The following is a 16,046-nucleotide window of genomic DNA, read 5'->3' as shown; positions in this document are numbered from 1 at the left end:
AATCCATTCCAACATACATAATAACTACTTTTTTTCATTGGTTTTCACAGGTGTAAATGCCTCCACAAAGCATGTGGCAGCAGAGAAGCAAGTCCGATTGGTTTTGATTTGCAAGACAAAGAGGAATTATTTTTCTGGGAACATGTTACTCATGCATTACTTTGTTGTAATATGTGCTGCCACAATGGGAGAGAGCTGCCCTCTCCTGCAAATTTGGCATATCAAGGAACCTTTCTGAAACATACTGGTCTGAAGCCAGTGGATGTACTTTGTAGGGCTAATGAGAGACAGTTGTATTTTGTGAATGAAGCTCTAAGGTAGAGAATGAAACAAGTCAATGACTATCATTTTCCTTTAGCAGGTTCTCCAAATAAGTCTGCATTTGTGAAATGGACGGCAGTGGTTGTGTTCTATTAGCACGGTCCCCAGACAAAATGTCTCTGCTGCTACTGTTCAAGGAAATAAAGTTAAAATGCTGCAAGCAGCAAACATGTCTAGGCATGCTAAGCATAATTTCACATTCAGTGTGGGAGGGTCCAAAATACTTGGCCTCCCCAAGTGAAAGAAATGAACATTCAAGTAAGACTGAATTAACCCTTGATTACCAAGTACAATTGTGCTTCTAAATATTGAAGACAAGATCTTCATTTCTTTGGGGCAGCTCTTTGTACACTGGAAAGCTCTTGGTGTTCACACACTCTCTACACAGGCTGACAAGCACATTTACAAATACAGTGCTATCCAGTTGTTCACCTCATCCTTCAGGGAAGGCACAGAGTAAGCCCCATTTCTTACCACCAGCAGCTGCCAGGGTGCTCAGGAGCTGGGCTCTGCATCTGCAGGGAGACAGGATGGGTGCAAGGATGAGCTGGTCCCCGAGGCTTCCTGCCTGCCAAGCACACAGGAGCTGGAATCAGCGTGCTCGCTCCAAAGCAGCAGCGGCAACTTTTCCAAGCTGGGCGTGTGCTTTGCTGCACGAGGGCTGCAGTCTGCTGGGAAAACCAGCCTCTCCAGTTAAGAAAGTGGTGGGGCAGGAAACTGGCAGGGAGGCACAGCCAGCTGCTCCCCAAAGCTTCACCCCCTTGAGTGCCACAGATTTGGCAATGCTGACTTCATGTGGTGAGATGTGTTTGTGTTCCCAGTGCTCATTTTGGAGAAAAGACATAGGAAAACGGGACAGGGAGTAATTTAGAGCTTCAGCCTCTATCTAAGTTTTCTTCTTTTTTTTTTTTTTTTTTTTTTTTTTTTTTTTTTTTTTTTTTTTTTTTTCTTACTTTAAAACTATATTAACACTTATCTTTTAGCATTTACTGTAACAAACCCACAGGCAATAAAAATCCCACAGTGAATTAAATGAGACTAAATTTGTGAACAACAAGCTATCAGTAAGAATCCTGATGCCCTCCATATGAAATAAATAAACATCACTTTCCACCTAATATTTACTTCTTGGAAGTTCAAGACTAATCCCATTTGGCATATTTTAAGGAATTGAGCTCTTGACCCAAAATGTTTATAGGCTATAACAGTAAGTCCAATAAAAAAAAAAAAAAAGAACAACATTTAAAAGCTGCTCTTATAATCAGATTGGTTTTAGGCACAATTTTGAAAAAGACAGCACTTCACCTCATGTTTCAAGTAAAAGGGGCAAGTGTGACTGATACAGCCCATCCAGAACAGTATGTGGCTATGAAAGTTTCCATTAACAAGGATTTCTGAATATCTGTATTAACCCCTTGGCCCCCACAAGACAGATAACACGGTACCACATGGGTTACATTACTTACATCATACTTCATACTGTAATAAAATGTTCAGGGAGTCTTCCAGGTGAAATGTCACAAAATAATACACCAACTGAAATAATGAGAAACAACAATTTCATCCCAAACTAGTTTGGAGATAAATGAGCCTTCAGATGGAAGTAATCAAATTACCTGCTGCCTGCAAAATATTCTATATCAACAGCTCATGGCATAACATTCTTTTGATATTTTTCTGTAGATAAATAATAATGTGAAGTGGACACAGGTAAGCTTCTATTGATGTGTTATCAATATTTATTGTGTTTGTTGGAACCCAGTTTGTGGGTCCTGCTCTGGGTGCTTCATGTGCTGTGGGAACGCAGAGATAGACATAGAAATGCTTGTATAACTCAGAGATCACAAGTCATGCCACAGCTTTTCTAATTACCTGTATTCTGTCTCTGTGAAAGGGACATAAAGCTGGCCCCAAACTAAGCTTTGCAAAATAAAATAATTAGTGCAATGACAGCACACTGTAGCAGTCTTTGCAAGTGAATTTAACTGAGTAAATTAGAAGTTTTGAACATATGAAGAAGTACTCTAGAAGCAAAGAGTGTTTCTTCAAACACTCAGGGTTAACACTCAGAGAAGGACAGATCTGGAAAATGAGGAGAAAAAAACTCACAGGTGCACCTGGCTGGCGCAGCTGTGTGAACCTTTCATTTCAGCGAGCCGTGCCTGAGTTTTACAAGGATTAAAAAAGAGAAAGGTGGAGGGGGAAAAAAAAACACAAAAAAACGGGGGAAATTAAATAGACAGAGTTCTTGTTACTTGGCGCCAGGAATAACTGAGCAGTAAATTTCCATGGAGTCCTTTCCCACGTGTGAAGTTCGTTGATGCCGTATCTACCACCCATCATCATCAGTGGCCTCTGTTATATATACATGTATATATGCATATATACACGAATTATCCTTTATATGCATGTACATACGTCCTTTATGTATACATGCACAACACGTCCTTTAGGAGGCTGCTCCGGTCGCCTCACACCACGGCCACAACTGCGGAAAAAGAGCAGCAAGGACTGCACTCATCGCCCACTAGATTTTAATGCCCAGAGTAAAGACGGGGCGTTAATCTTTGTACTTTTTAAAATCTAACTTTATTTCAGCGCAGCCCGCGCCCGGCGCGGCGCTGCCCGCCCGCCATGTCGCGGCGGGGCGGGGCCGTGCGGCCGTTGCGCCTGCGCGGTGCGGGGGTGCGGCCGGCCATGGCCGCCTCCGTGTTCTGCTGCTTCTCCTGGTGCCGGGATGGCGGCGCCGGGCACATCCCGCTCAAGGAGATGCCGGCCGTGCACCTGGACACGCAGCGCATGGGTGAGCGGGCCAGGGCCGCTGCCGCCGGCCGGCAGCTCCCGGCGGGCAGGGCCGCAGGGTAACCGCTGGGAAAGTCGCTTTGGGGCTACTTTAGCAGGATTTGGGGCTGTTCTTTAGCAGGAATTGTCAGTTTTCAGGGGGAGGAATCAGGAAGTTTGGTTAAAAAGTGGTCGGAAGCAGTTTGGGTTGAACTGGAGTTGATGGGCACGATGGGGGGTGAGGTGCCGAGGGGCGCAGGCTGGCGGGGTCAGGGTGGGCACGGGTGGTGCGGAGCCCAGGGGCGGAGTTCGCAGAACCGCAGAATCTCTGAGGCTGGAAAAAACTTCTGAGCTCATCGAGTCCAACCTGTGACCCAACAGCACCGTGTCAGCCAGATCAGGGCACTTAATGCCACGTCCAGCCTTTCCTTCAACATCTCCAGGGACGACGGAGACTCCACCTCCAGTTAGGGCGATGGAGATGAAGAAGGAGCCAGGCCGGGCAGTCTGCTCCCTGCTGCTCTTTTGAGGATCACCCTTAGCATGAGCTGTCCTCAGAACCATGCCCGGCTTTGATGGGGAGAGAAGGGGTCTGGGCCAGCAGCAGCAGAGCAGGGGAGAGCTGGGGAGGAATAGGTACGGTCCAGTGCTCGGGCACAATTGTTAACCTCAGCCTCCCATGTGCTTGGCCATGGCAACAGGGCCTAAGATGAAGTCCTCTAATGGAGAAGGAAAACTTAGCAGAGGATTTTTTTTTTCTCTCTGTATTGGCAGGCACATTTCTAATAAATAGAAGGACTAACTAAACAGGCTAACTAAACATCTTGTAATTCCATCAATCATTTCTACCCGATATGCTTTTCCTTCTTGTTGCAGAATGCTTTTTCTCCGATGTTAGAGAACAGAGTACAGGGCTTTGGTCTCACAGTGAACCCTTTCTGACTAAATTGTAAGTTATGCTTCTGATGTGGCTAAGCAAAGGTTGTAATCAGCATGGTGCCATAAAGCCCGAGAGGTGAAAATTAGATCAGCTTACAGATTTTAAATAAATAAGTCCTAATAGAAAAATGAACTAGCCTGTAAACAACCTTCCTTCTCTTGCTTCAAAGCATGGCTCATCATGATATTTCTTACAGACTAAAGAAGCTTATAGTTGGGGCAGAAGAAACAAAAATGGGTCTCAGTGTTTATGGCTTTTGAGGGCTGCTTTCAGTTTTCTAAAAATGTTTTGAAGTTCTGTGGGTTTTTTTTTCTTCTTGCAGGAACAGATGTCGTCATTGTTAAAAATGGCAGAAGAATATGTGGCACGGGAGGCTGCTTAGCCAATGCACCTTTGCATCAGAACAAGAGCTATTTCGAGTTTAAAATCCAGTCCACAGGTTAGTCAGCAAAAAAATATATAACTTTAAGCTTGGGAGGTATGTTGCATTGCCTTCTGGTGGCAATATCTCAAATGCTCAGCATACACATCTTTCTAATTGCATCCTTGAACTTCTGAACATTAGAGAGATTTATAATTTACTGTGTGAAAGGAAATGCTTTTTCTCTTTTTTAAATTTTGACTCTAAAATATTAAAAATAATAGTAAGTGTATTACTAGAGGAGTGCAAATACTAAGCCCCACATTGTTGTCTATGCTGTTACAGGCGTGTTTTTCAGGTGATGTATTTTAGAAATTATTTTTTGCTCAATAAATGCTTATGCCCACATAAAACACTGCACCTGTGAAGTATTTTTTAAGGAGTGCAGTTTATCCAGTGGTATTAGTATGTATTTGTCTACTCTCATTTGCTTGAAGCAGGCACTGTTTGCCTAAGCCAGGGTAACATTCCTTGCTCTTCAGATTAAGTGTGTAGCACTTATTCTAACCCTGCCTTGAACAGCATGAACATAGATCTGCCCACAACATCTTGTCATCCAAATAGTTGGTTAGTTTTAAGCTACATGTAAGCCCATATCCATCTTAACTTGGCAATTTTAATATCCTTTATGTTGGGAAGAATCCATTGCAGGTGTTGTTTATACATGGTCATTATTCACACAGATAGTGTATCCATGTTCTTCCACTTGAGAAACACAGGAAATAAATTCTCCTGATCCTTGTGAGCCTTTTTTCCTCTATTCCTGTGCCCTCCTGTGCAGGAGAACTGTGGAAGACTTAAAGTAAGTCTTTGATTTCCAGAAGTGTCCCTGCACAGTCAATTAGAGGTTATCTGTGGGGTCACCCTGACTATCGTAAAGTTTTCTCTTGTCCTTTTCATTCTTGCCAGTTGAAAAAATTATTCTACAGTTTCATCTTTTGAAAATAAGTTTCTTACATTTTTGCCTCATTTTAGTCTTTTCTAAACTAAACAGTCCTGGTTTGTTGGGGTTTTTTTCATTGTCTCCTTATAGATGAAACTTTTACATTTTAATTGGTTTTGTTGTTCCTTGTACAATATCTCTGGTCAGCCTAATGTGTCGAGGTACAGTGCTTAAAATGGATGCTTTGCTTCAGCTGCAGCAGCAGTAGATGACCTCATCTCTTTTATACATGCCACACACCTGGAAGTCTTCCACAGCAGTAGGGCACACTCACACTCAGCAAGTGGTCTGTGAGCTGGTTACCAAGCCATTATTGTATTTGTGCCACTTACTGTTTTTACTTACCTGCTTTTCTTCATAATTTGGTAAAAACAGATGCACTTTCTTTATTTCTAACCAGTTAGAAATCATCTTAGAGTTGAGGGGTCTCTCAAGAGCTTGCAGTCCTGTCAGGTTGGGATTGGCAGCACGTTTAATCAACACATCATCACGTTATTCAAGTAATTGATGGAAATAAAGAATAGTATCTGACCTTGTGCATTCAGTGCAAAACCTCTAACCCCCTTGAGTCATCTTTTTTTATTTGACAGGGTGCTACTGATGAGTAATCCTGGAATAGTTTTCTAACCACTCGTGCCTTTATATTGCTGTAACTGTCTAGACCATGTTTTCATCATTTGACTATTTCAGTGTTGTATGAGTTTCAAAAATATTACCAAATCAAGGTCTATGATATGAACACTTTCTTTTTTTCCATAAGACTAGTCTAACTTTCTGAAAAAGGAAAATCTGTTTTTTACAAGTCCATGCTAGTTGGATTTATTTTTTGTATCCTCCTACAGTCTCAGAGTTTGTTTTCAGTATTTTTCTGGGAATACAAGTTAAGTTCAGAGAGCCTTCTTTTTCAAGATAGATGCTGTTTGTCTTCAGTCTCCTGTGGCTCCTTGTGCTAGGTCTGATCAGGATGAAGTTAATTATCTTCACAGCAGCTGCTGTGGTTCTGTGTTTTAGATTTATGACCAAAACAATACTGATAACACACCAGTTTTTAGGTATTGCTGAGCAGGGCTTGCACAGCATCAAAACCTCCTCTGTTTCTCACTCTGCCCCTCCAGTGAATATTATTAGGGTTGCATAAGAGCTTTTGAGGGGACATAACCAGGTGGATGACCCAAACTAGCCAAAGAGATATTCCATACCCATACCACCTGTCTTGTTCAGGAATAAATGGGAGAGGAGGGGATTTAAAGAGATGAGCCATCTTTTGCTTGGGAATTGGCTGGGCATCAGTCTCCCCTTGGGAGGTGGTGAGTGATTGCCATTGCATAACTTTGTTTTGTTGTCTCTTTCACTTCTGCTTTACTTACTAAACAATTTTTATCTTTAGTCACAAGTTTTCTTGGTTTTACTCTTCCTTTCCTCTTCCTTTATTCCACAGGGGCTGGGGAAGGTGGGAGGGGGAAGGGAATGACAGGATGGTGCTTAGCTGCCAGAGCTATCAGAGCAAACCTACAATAGCTCTGGTATTTCCAGCAGATGCTTACTGGTAGTACCATCATGGCATTGGTTAAAAAACAAATTCTTCATGCTGTCCTGCTTCAACCAGTCTTCAAAATAACTTTTTTTTTTTTTTTTCCTTACTGTGTTAATGTCACGTTTTAGGGATTTGGGGTATTGGAGTTGCAACCCAGAAAGCAAACTTGAATCAAATTCCACTTGGTCGAGATGTCCACAGCCTGGTGATGAGAAATGATGGAGCTCTCTACTATAACAATGAGGAGAAAAATAGGCTACCAGCAAACAATCTTCCTCAGGAGGGTGATGTGGTGGTGAGTTTCTCAAGGCTTTCTTACTTCCTCACCTATTCTCAAATGCCTCATATACAGCTCTGTGGTCAAACTGATTAAGTCAGATTGTTCAGTTTGCATCTCCCAGTATGGAAGGTGCTGGGATATAAATTGCTGTTGTCTTTGAATGGATCAGCAGGCTGGATATGGGTGGACTTCATTCTTGGTATTGATAGGTTCCTAATGAGGGATGGACTTGACTAGAGTTTGAGAAACAGTTTCTGATACTGTGTTGCAGTACCTACCTGACTGGTAACTCCCATCACAAGGATCTTACATTGTTTGAGTTGGGACCTGCATGAGCAAATAATGTGTTGGAATGTATTACATGGCTATGCACCAGCTGAACTCAAGATCCCTTAGCTAACTGGTTAATGATTAGAAGGACAGGGGGAACAGAGATGGGTCCTGAGTGATAAATTGATTGTATTTTGTAGTTTGTGGGGATATTAAATGGGGAGGGTGGTAGTGTTCACTGGAAAAATGATTGAGAGAAAAATTTCTTTTTTTGTATGTTGCTATTTCAGGTTTCTCAAAACATCCTTAATTGACTTTGTTCAAAGTGTTTGGTTTTTTTTATTTTTAGTTACTGTCATTTTCTCTATGTCCTTTCAAAAATACATGAGCACAATGCAATGAAATTGAGACAATTTATCACCCCTACTTTTTCATGCTGGGTAACTTGCCTCTCTATAGCCGTGGTTAGAAACGCCATCTTTAGAAGCCCCAAACAGCTAAGGGTGACATCTCCACCCTTTACCCTCAGATATAATACTGTTCTTTTAATCCCCTTCTGAAATTGTTTTTTGAAGGGTTGCAGATGTTTCAGGGTTTTGGTGAACTAGTGTGGTCTGAATAGCTTTGATTAATCACAAAAAAACCTCGTGTGTTACTGCTAACTCCCCCATTTCCATAAATACCAAGTTACTTTGTTCTGTCATGGAAACAAATTTTTTAAGTCCTGCATGAGCACACAAATTGTCAGACTCAGACATACCAAAGCAATGAGAAAAGTCCTTTAGCTAACAGGTAAGTAAGTTACTATCTTGTTAATGTTTGCTTTCTGCTCTGTGGTCAGCATATTTATAGCATTGTGTGTGAAACCACGGTCTGCTGCTGCCAGCAGAGTAAATGGACTGAGAGAGGTTTTCAGATGGAGGTATGGAAGGTGGACTTGGTTCATAGCATCATTATTTATTAGTTATTTCCTTGAGAAGATACAAACAAGAAGATGGCAAACCACCTCATACTCAAAATCGTTGAACACCTTGTGTTTCTTTAAGGTGGTGAAGTTTGGAAATCTGTTGTGTGAACTCAGTAATTTGCAAAGTGTATTGTGTAGTACTGAGCTGCATCCCAGTTGAACAGGTGTTAAGGAAACCTGAGTATTTGAAAATGCAGATGTTACTGGTCATTTACTAACTTCTAGTCCTTGGCAGGAATGTGTCAAGTGAGATCTTCTAGGATGCTGTGGTTTGCATAATGGTGTTAAAATCTGCCTGTGGCTAAGAAAGCTAAGTTAAGTAGCAGTCTTATGTATATAAACTTGTTAATGCTTTTTTTTTTTTTTGTTAATTTTCTCTGCCTTGTAGGGCATTACATATGACCATGTAGAATTAAATGTGTATTTAAACGGCAAGAACATGCATTGTCCAGCTTCAGGAATCAGGGGGACTGTCTATCCAGTGGTCTATGGTAAGTCAGAGATTTTCAAACTATTTCACTATTTCATGAGCTGTGTGTTCTTCTCACTTAAATGGAACACACACCAATCATCTATTCTTGTCAACTACAACAATTAATTACATGAAAAAGCAAACCTAGGAAATTGCAAGAGAATATTTTTGCCTCGTGTTTAATCCTGCTTAATAGGAAAAAAAGCACTGCTTACAGTGTCCACCTCCAGCAAGATGGGGAGTTGCTGCACTCAGTCTAAAAGTTGCCAGGTAAAAAAAATATGAAGCAGATGGCAGACCTTGTGGGTTAATCTGATTTATCTATGAAACTTCGTATTTGTGCCTTTTCATTTCACATACTTCATAAATGCCTTCAGTGTGGCACAGCAATAGAATTGTTTTTATTTTCTTGAACTTCCTGTGCAGTTTCTGCCCATTGCCACTTGTACTATTGCTCAGCACCACCAGGCAGTGCCTGGATCCACCCTCTTGGCACCCTCCCTTCAGATAATCATAGATGTTGATGAGGTCCCTTCTCAGTCATCTCTTCTCAAGACTGAACAGTCAGTCTTTTCTCATAGGAAAGATGCTCCAATTCCCTCATCATATTTGTCACTATCCTCTGGACCTGCTCCAGGAGCTCCATCTTCAGTTTATCTGAGCCTCATCTAAGTAGTAGCCAAAATGATTTTGGTCTTAAGGATAACCCTTAGCTACATGATGGGGATAATTTTAATTTCTTGGTGGGCTCCTTATGAACTTTTGGCATATTCCCGATTATATCTTGATACATTTTGATTGATACAGAATTTTATGAGCAAGAAGAAATTACTCCAGGTGTGTTGTAGAGTCTTTTAAGTCTATAAATGTAGCTGGTGAATTACTTGCTTCCAAGTATGGTGAGTGGTTTTACATGGCCGAGCTGTGATGTGTCCTTCAGCCACGTGATGGCGCCGCTAAAATGCGGTGGCAGCTCCGCGGGATCTCCCCCTGCAAAATCTTCAGCAGCAGCTGCAGAAGAGTTACTGTGTGCAACTGCATCTGCCCTAGGTTTTGGAAGGGGTCTTACACAGCATGAAGAATGAAGGTTGCTTTCAGGAAATACTTGGTGGCATGTTAGCCTACTATTAATCTGTTTTCTCTGACTGAAGCAGCTCCATGCCTGGGGAATACAGTGACCTCTTACTGCCAGGCTTTTTTTGTCTACTTCCACAAGTGGGCATAATTTCATCATAATTATCATGTCTCCTACATGTAGCTATAACTTGAAGACTGCAGGTTGTTTTTGTATACTATTTACTTGGTATAAACTTCAACTGTAAGTGTCCTTAATGTGAAATTCTAGTCCTGTGGAAAGATTTGGCCATGCAGAAGAGAGGTGCTCAAACATTTTCTCTATTCAGACTATAGATATCTTTTTAAAAGAAACATGATAGATCAGGCAAACACAGTGTCAAGCTTGAGAAGATAAAAAAATGGACTTAAGGGTTATTCCCTACAGTAGCTGTACCTCAGGCACTTTAATGGAAGCAAGACATAAACACTGTGTAAGTACTAGAGAACTGTACAAAAACACTGATAGGAGTTTTCACAGAGCCTAGGAGGGGAAGATTCTGACCTTGTCTCTGAGACTGCTAAATTCCAAAGTATGGAGATGAAGCTTTTCTTGTTTGAACTAATGTTGATAGTCTGCCAGGTTCATCTCAGAAGTTGTCTTTGAAAGAGACCTTGCTTTTCTGTTTAGGTGGGTTTTTCAGTTTGCTAGTGAAGTACACAAAAGAGTTGCTCTGAAAATACCCAGCAGTTTCTTTTTCATATTCTACATTGAAAGTACTGTTGCAGTTGGATAGATTTTGCAGGGGTCAAAAACTGGGAGAAGTTCTGTAAAAAAAGTCTTAACTTCCAACTTCAAGAAGCAGTCAGGGAAGCTCTTTGCTGCTTTGCTAAAACTGATGGTTTGATACCAACCACTGCAGACATGTGAAACCTTGTAAACCTCCAAAAATCCACCATAGACAGCTGAAACTCCAGCAGAATTAGGAACAGAAAAATATGCATATGAAGAGGTGACATGCCTCCAGCAAGGTTTATCTGGTAGCATCCTTAATCTGTAGAAAATTTGGAATCAATAGCCTGAAGCTCTGCTAACACTCCCAGTGAAATTAGACATTCTCATTGGATTCACCAAGGATCCATTACTGAGTAAACAGCAGAAAAGAGAGATGGTTTGCTTTCCTGGTATAAGGCCTTGCCAAATTAATTGAAGAGATTTCTTTTAATTGTGTGTCTTTAATGGATGTATTGAAGAAATTCTTTGTGGTGTGAGCACGGTCTACAGTCTATTAAAATGGTGTAAAAGAGGATCAAACTGTAAGTGTTCCTTCTCTAATTCCTTCTTTTTGGCTCTTTTCTGCAGTTGATGACAGTGCCATTCTGGATTGTCAGTTCAGTGAATTTTATCATACTCCTCCACCCGGGTTTGAAAAGATCCTCTTTGAGCAGCAAATCTTCTGAATGTCTTCATACTGAGAATTTGCACCCTGCACTGTTACAAAAGCTTTGTCATCTTGAAGCCCCACTTTACTTTTAGGAAACATATCTGTATTTTTAGTAAGTACTTGTGACTGTTGTCTGCAGAATAAATATATTAATTGCAACACCAGGTAAATGTGTTGCAAATAAGAGTTTTCTGGCATTGTTTTGTGTCTGAAAATGAGTGTTTTGGGGCAAGGTTTTTCTATGATTTGTACTTGATGCATTAGGAAACTAAAGGATATTGCTGTTGTCAGTATTACATTCAGTATCTTGAATAAACTGGAGCTCTGTAAGGCAAATAGTTCTTACACAAAAGATAGCTATGGAGATGGGTAGTTCTCATGATTTTTCTCCCCAGCCTTTTTCTCTCAGAAATTATGTAATTTCTTTAAAGGATGCACTGTGTTTCTAATCTGTGATTTGTAGTGTCCCAGTTGTGCACAATGACTAATGACATATTTAGCAGCTACTTTTTTTTTGGCAAGGTATAGGTTAATCCATTCCCAGTCTTAGACCAGCAAATACAATTTATCTGTTTCTTCTAGCTTTTAATTTGCTTTTATTGTGACCAAAAAAAAAAAAAATTCTAGTAATACTATTTTGTTGAACCTTAAAAAGTAAATCTGAACACTACCTGTGTGTTTGAGGACCACCATCCTCTGTTACTCCAATAAGAGAGTAAGTACAGATCACTCAGGTTGGGTAAGCAAAGATCCAGGTGAAGGGTTTGAGATGTTACAGTGAAGCCTTACATCTAAACTGTAAATTAGATTATTCTCTTCTGGAATAGCATATTTAATTTCTTCATAAATCATTTATAAACGGCTAAGACATTGTTCTAAAATGTGATGCCCTTGAATATACATTGTGAGATGCTATTTTTCCCCTCTTGTCATATTTAATATACTTCCTAGAAGAATTTTTATTGTAAAAAAAAAAAATCTTCATACTGAATATTTGTGTTTTGGTTTTGGCTTTTCCTGGGTTAATGTGTTTGCATAAATTATTTTATTTAAATATTTTTAGAAATTACCTTATTCTGAAATTTTCAAATACAAACAGCTTTCTCAAAGCCTTTTACCTTAGGATTTACTGCATCTGTCTTAATTCTGTGGCCCATATTTTCCTTCCTTTTAGCCTTGCTGTCATGGGACAGTATTGGGTAGAACTTTTCAACCTTGTCAGCATTATGGGGTAAACTTCAGGAGATTAGAGTGCAATTTTATCATTTTCATTTGAAATCTGCACAAATCAGAGTAGGGTAATGAGAAATAACCCCTAAATCCTAAAATACCTTCCCCCCACCCCTCCCTTCTTTCTGGACTTACATTTTTTCCCTAATTGCTCTACCTCATTCCCCCAGCAGCACAGAGGGACAAGGAGTGGGGGCTGTGGTCAGTTCCTCACATGTTGTCTCTGCTGCTCCTTTTTCCTCAGGGGAAGGACTCTTCACATTCTTTCTCTGCTCCAGCATGGGTCCCGCTTATGGGAGACAGTTCTCCAGAACTGCTCCACTGTCAGTCCTTTCCATAGGCTGCAGTTCTTCATGACCTGCTCCAGCATGGGTCCCTTACACTGGGTGCAGTCCTCAGGAGCAGACAGCTCCAGCATGGGTCCCCATGGGACCTGTTATGGGTCACAGACTCCTGCAGGCATCCACCTGCTCTGGGTGGGGTCCTTCACAGGCTGCAGGGGAATCTCTGCTCCCCCATGGATCCCCAGGCACTGCAGGAGCACAGCTGCCTCACCATGGGCTGCACCAGGGGCTGCAGGGGAATCTCTGCTCCAGTGCCAGGAGCACCTCCTGCCCTTCCACTGACCTTGGTGAGGCTGTTTCTCTCATGTTCTCATCCCTCCCTCTGGCTGAAATGCAGTTTTTTCCCCCCCACCCCTTCTTAATCTGTTGTCCCTGGGGCTCTACTACTGTCTGTCTGGGCTTGATCTTTCTTGGCCAACAGTGAGTCCTTCTTGGACCTAGCTAGCATTGGATCTGTCAGAAATGGGGGAAGCTTCTGGCATCTTCTCACAAAGCCACTCCTGTAGCCCCCTGCTACCAGAACCTTGCCATGCAATCCAAATACAGCTTCCACACAGCCTGGGCTTCAGATGTGTGATGCAACCCTCCAAGTCCCAGGTTGCAGGGATTGCCTGTGACCTTTGTCTGAGGCCAAGAAAAATAGCTCTCTGTCCTTCCAGAGCTGTGCCAGCAACTGGATGAGTTGGGGAGGCAGTGAGCAGGTGGCGCATCAAAGGACATGAAAGGGAGACAGGCAGGATCATCTCTGAGTCTTAACAGCTTCAAAAGCCTCATACCCCAACTGTGAAGGGAAGATGGCAGTGTCTGCCTTGCACTATCAAGGTAAGCAAAACCTCTGGAGAAAAGGATGGATGGATGGAAGCTGATCACTTCTGGCACCAAGAGGAATGTTCTTTCCACACCTATGGGTTTACAGGTGCAAAACAGGTTCATTGCCCTCTTAGTTAAGAGAAGCTAGATGAGCATGGGGGCCCAGGTGGTGGACCATATTTTGCTGGTGAGGGGAAAGGGAGTGAGAAGGCACTAATAGGACAAGTCAGTAATTAACTGTAGATCTAGTGTTGGGAACATCCCATAAAGCTCCTAATAGAGAGGTTGTGGTAAGAGCAGACAGTGAGGTGGACTGAAAACGATGAATGGCCAGGGCCAGAGAGTGAGCAATGGCAGAAAGTTTAGTTGGAGGCCAGTAACCAGCACTGTACTCCAGGGTCAATACTCCCATCCTCTAACATTCTCATTGATGTTCTGGATGATGGTGCAGAGTGTACCTTTAGCAAGTTTGCAGCTGACTTGAAAGGATTGGCTGATATGCCAGAGGGTTGTGCTGCCATCCAGAGGGACCACAATGAGTTGGAATAATAGGGTGATGGGTAACTTGTGAAGTTCCACAAGGAGAAATGCTGCAGTTGGGAAGAAAAAAAACCCATATATCTGAACAGGCTGAGGGCTATCCATATAGGAAGCAGCTTGGCAGAAAGGAGCCTGTGGGTGCTGGTGGGCAGCAAGGTGAACTGAGCCAACAATGTTCCCTTGCAGCAAAGAAAGAGAATGGTATCCATGGCTGGATTAGCCAAAGTATTGCCAGCAGGTAATGGAGGAGATCCTTTGCCTTTATTCAGTCCTGGTGGGGCCACACTTGGACTGCTGTGTCCAGTCCTGGACTCCTTGGTACAAAAGAGACAGAGACACTGGAGAGAGACTGAAGAAGGGCCACAAGGATGATTAATGGTAATTCCCTGTGAGGCAAGGCTGGGAAAGCTCAGTCTGCTCAGCCTGGAGAAGGCTTAGGAGGATTTTATCAGTGCACATAAGACACCTTCCTGCAGGGAGGGTGTAAGGAATGCAGAGCCAGGCTCTTTGCAGTGGATCACAGTGACAGTACTAAAGGCAATAGGCAGAAACTTGTGCAGGAGACCCCCTCTGAACATCAATAAACATTTTTTACTGTCGATTGAGCACTGGCATGGGTTGGCCAGACTTGTGGAGTCGTCATCCTTGGAGATACTCAAAAGCCAGCTGGATATGATCCTGGGTACCTGGGTGTAAGAGGTACCTCTGTGAGCAGGAGGGTTGGACCAGATGACATCTGGAGATCCCTTCCCAGCTCATCCATTCTGTGTTCATTCAAATACTTCACCTGGAATTACATTTCTCAAGTTCGTGGGTAAAGGAGGAAGTATTTAAAGAAATTTTAATTACTGTATCTAACTGCATCCAACAAACACTCTCACAAGAATGCTGTGGTTAAGAATGTTTAACAGTAGAAGCTGCTACCTTGAGCTTGATGTAGACTTGCTTCAAAATAAAGAGGAGACTGTCTTCATTAAAGCTGGTGTTTGAAATGGAAAATGTTTTGGTAAATATAAAATTCTCAAAATAGCTGCTACATTCACCAAAAATATGGGAAAAGCCTGCTTTTGTGGCTTAAATTTACTTGTTTCTCATCTTAAACAGAATAAGATGCATTTGTAATGCTGCACATTGTAACTGCATCTCTTCTATGAAAGTCAGAAAACTTGTTTTATAATTGGTGACACAGGAAAACTCCACGAAAAAGTGTGAAAAAAAAATCTTATTATAATCTATTCATCAAAATAGAAAGACTAATTTTCACCTGAAAATAAGTTTTGTGATGAGAGTTCTTAAAATAAGCAAGGTTAGATTTAACTCCATTGGCCACAGAAATAGAATACGAGTTAACCTGTGTCTCAGCCTGTCATTTCAGCACCTGACCATGAGTCCAGATGTCTTCCCAGAATTGTTCCCAGTCCCAGCTTTGCCCAAGGATATGGAATGCAATACCCATTTCTAAAAGTTTCAGTATGAAGTAAATTTCAGTTAAGATTTAGCAATAGATTTACTAGTAGAAAATTTATTTTAATAAAAATGAATCATACTTCCCAGTGAAATGGTTGAGGTATTTCCACTAATTGTTTGCACCCAAAATGTTTTTGTAATCTTTGAATGTTACAATTTTGACACCCTGTTTCTTTGAGTGCAAAACTTTGTATTAACGAATGTTTCCTGAATCCTTTTGACATTATA

At 41.7% G+C, this 16,046-nt stretch overlaps 1 protein-coding gene across 1 annotated transcript; it reads left to right on the top strand.

Annotated features, from left to right (window-relative positions):
* Positions 1 to 2,947: 2,947 nt before the first annotated feature.
* Positions 2,948 to 12,293, top strand: SPRYD7 (SPRY domain containing 7). Its single transcript, XM_079311206.1, has 5 exons — positions 2,948 to 3,124; positions 4,365 to 4,481; positions 7,069 to 7,235; positions 8,846 to 8,948; positions 11,346 to 12,293. Exons 1-5 carry the CDS (start codon positions 2,956 to 2,958, stop codon positions 11,441 to 11,443), a joined length of 654 nt encoding a protein of 217 aa, XP_079167332.1. The 5' UTR covers positions 2,948 to 2,955; the 3' UTR covers positions 11,444 to 12,293.
* Positions 12,294 to 16,046: the final 3,753 nt, after the last annotated feature.

This window comes from Erithacus rubecula (assembly GCF_903797595.1).
Source record: "Erithacus rubecula genome assembly, chromosome: 1".
NCBI lineage: Eukaryota > Metazoa > Chordata > Aves > Passeriformes > Muscicapidae > Erithacus > Erithacus rubecula.
Note: the sequence above shows the minus strand (reverse complement) of the source record. Positions and strands in the feature narration are given on the sequence as shown.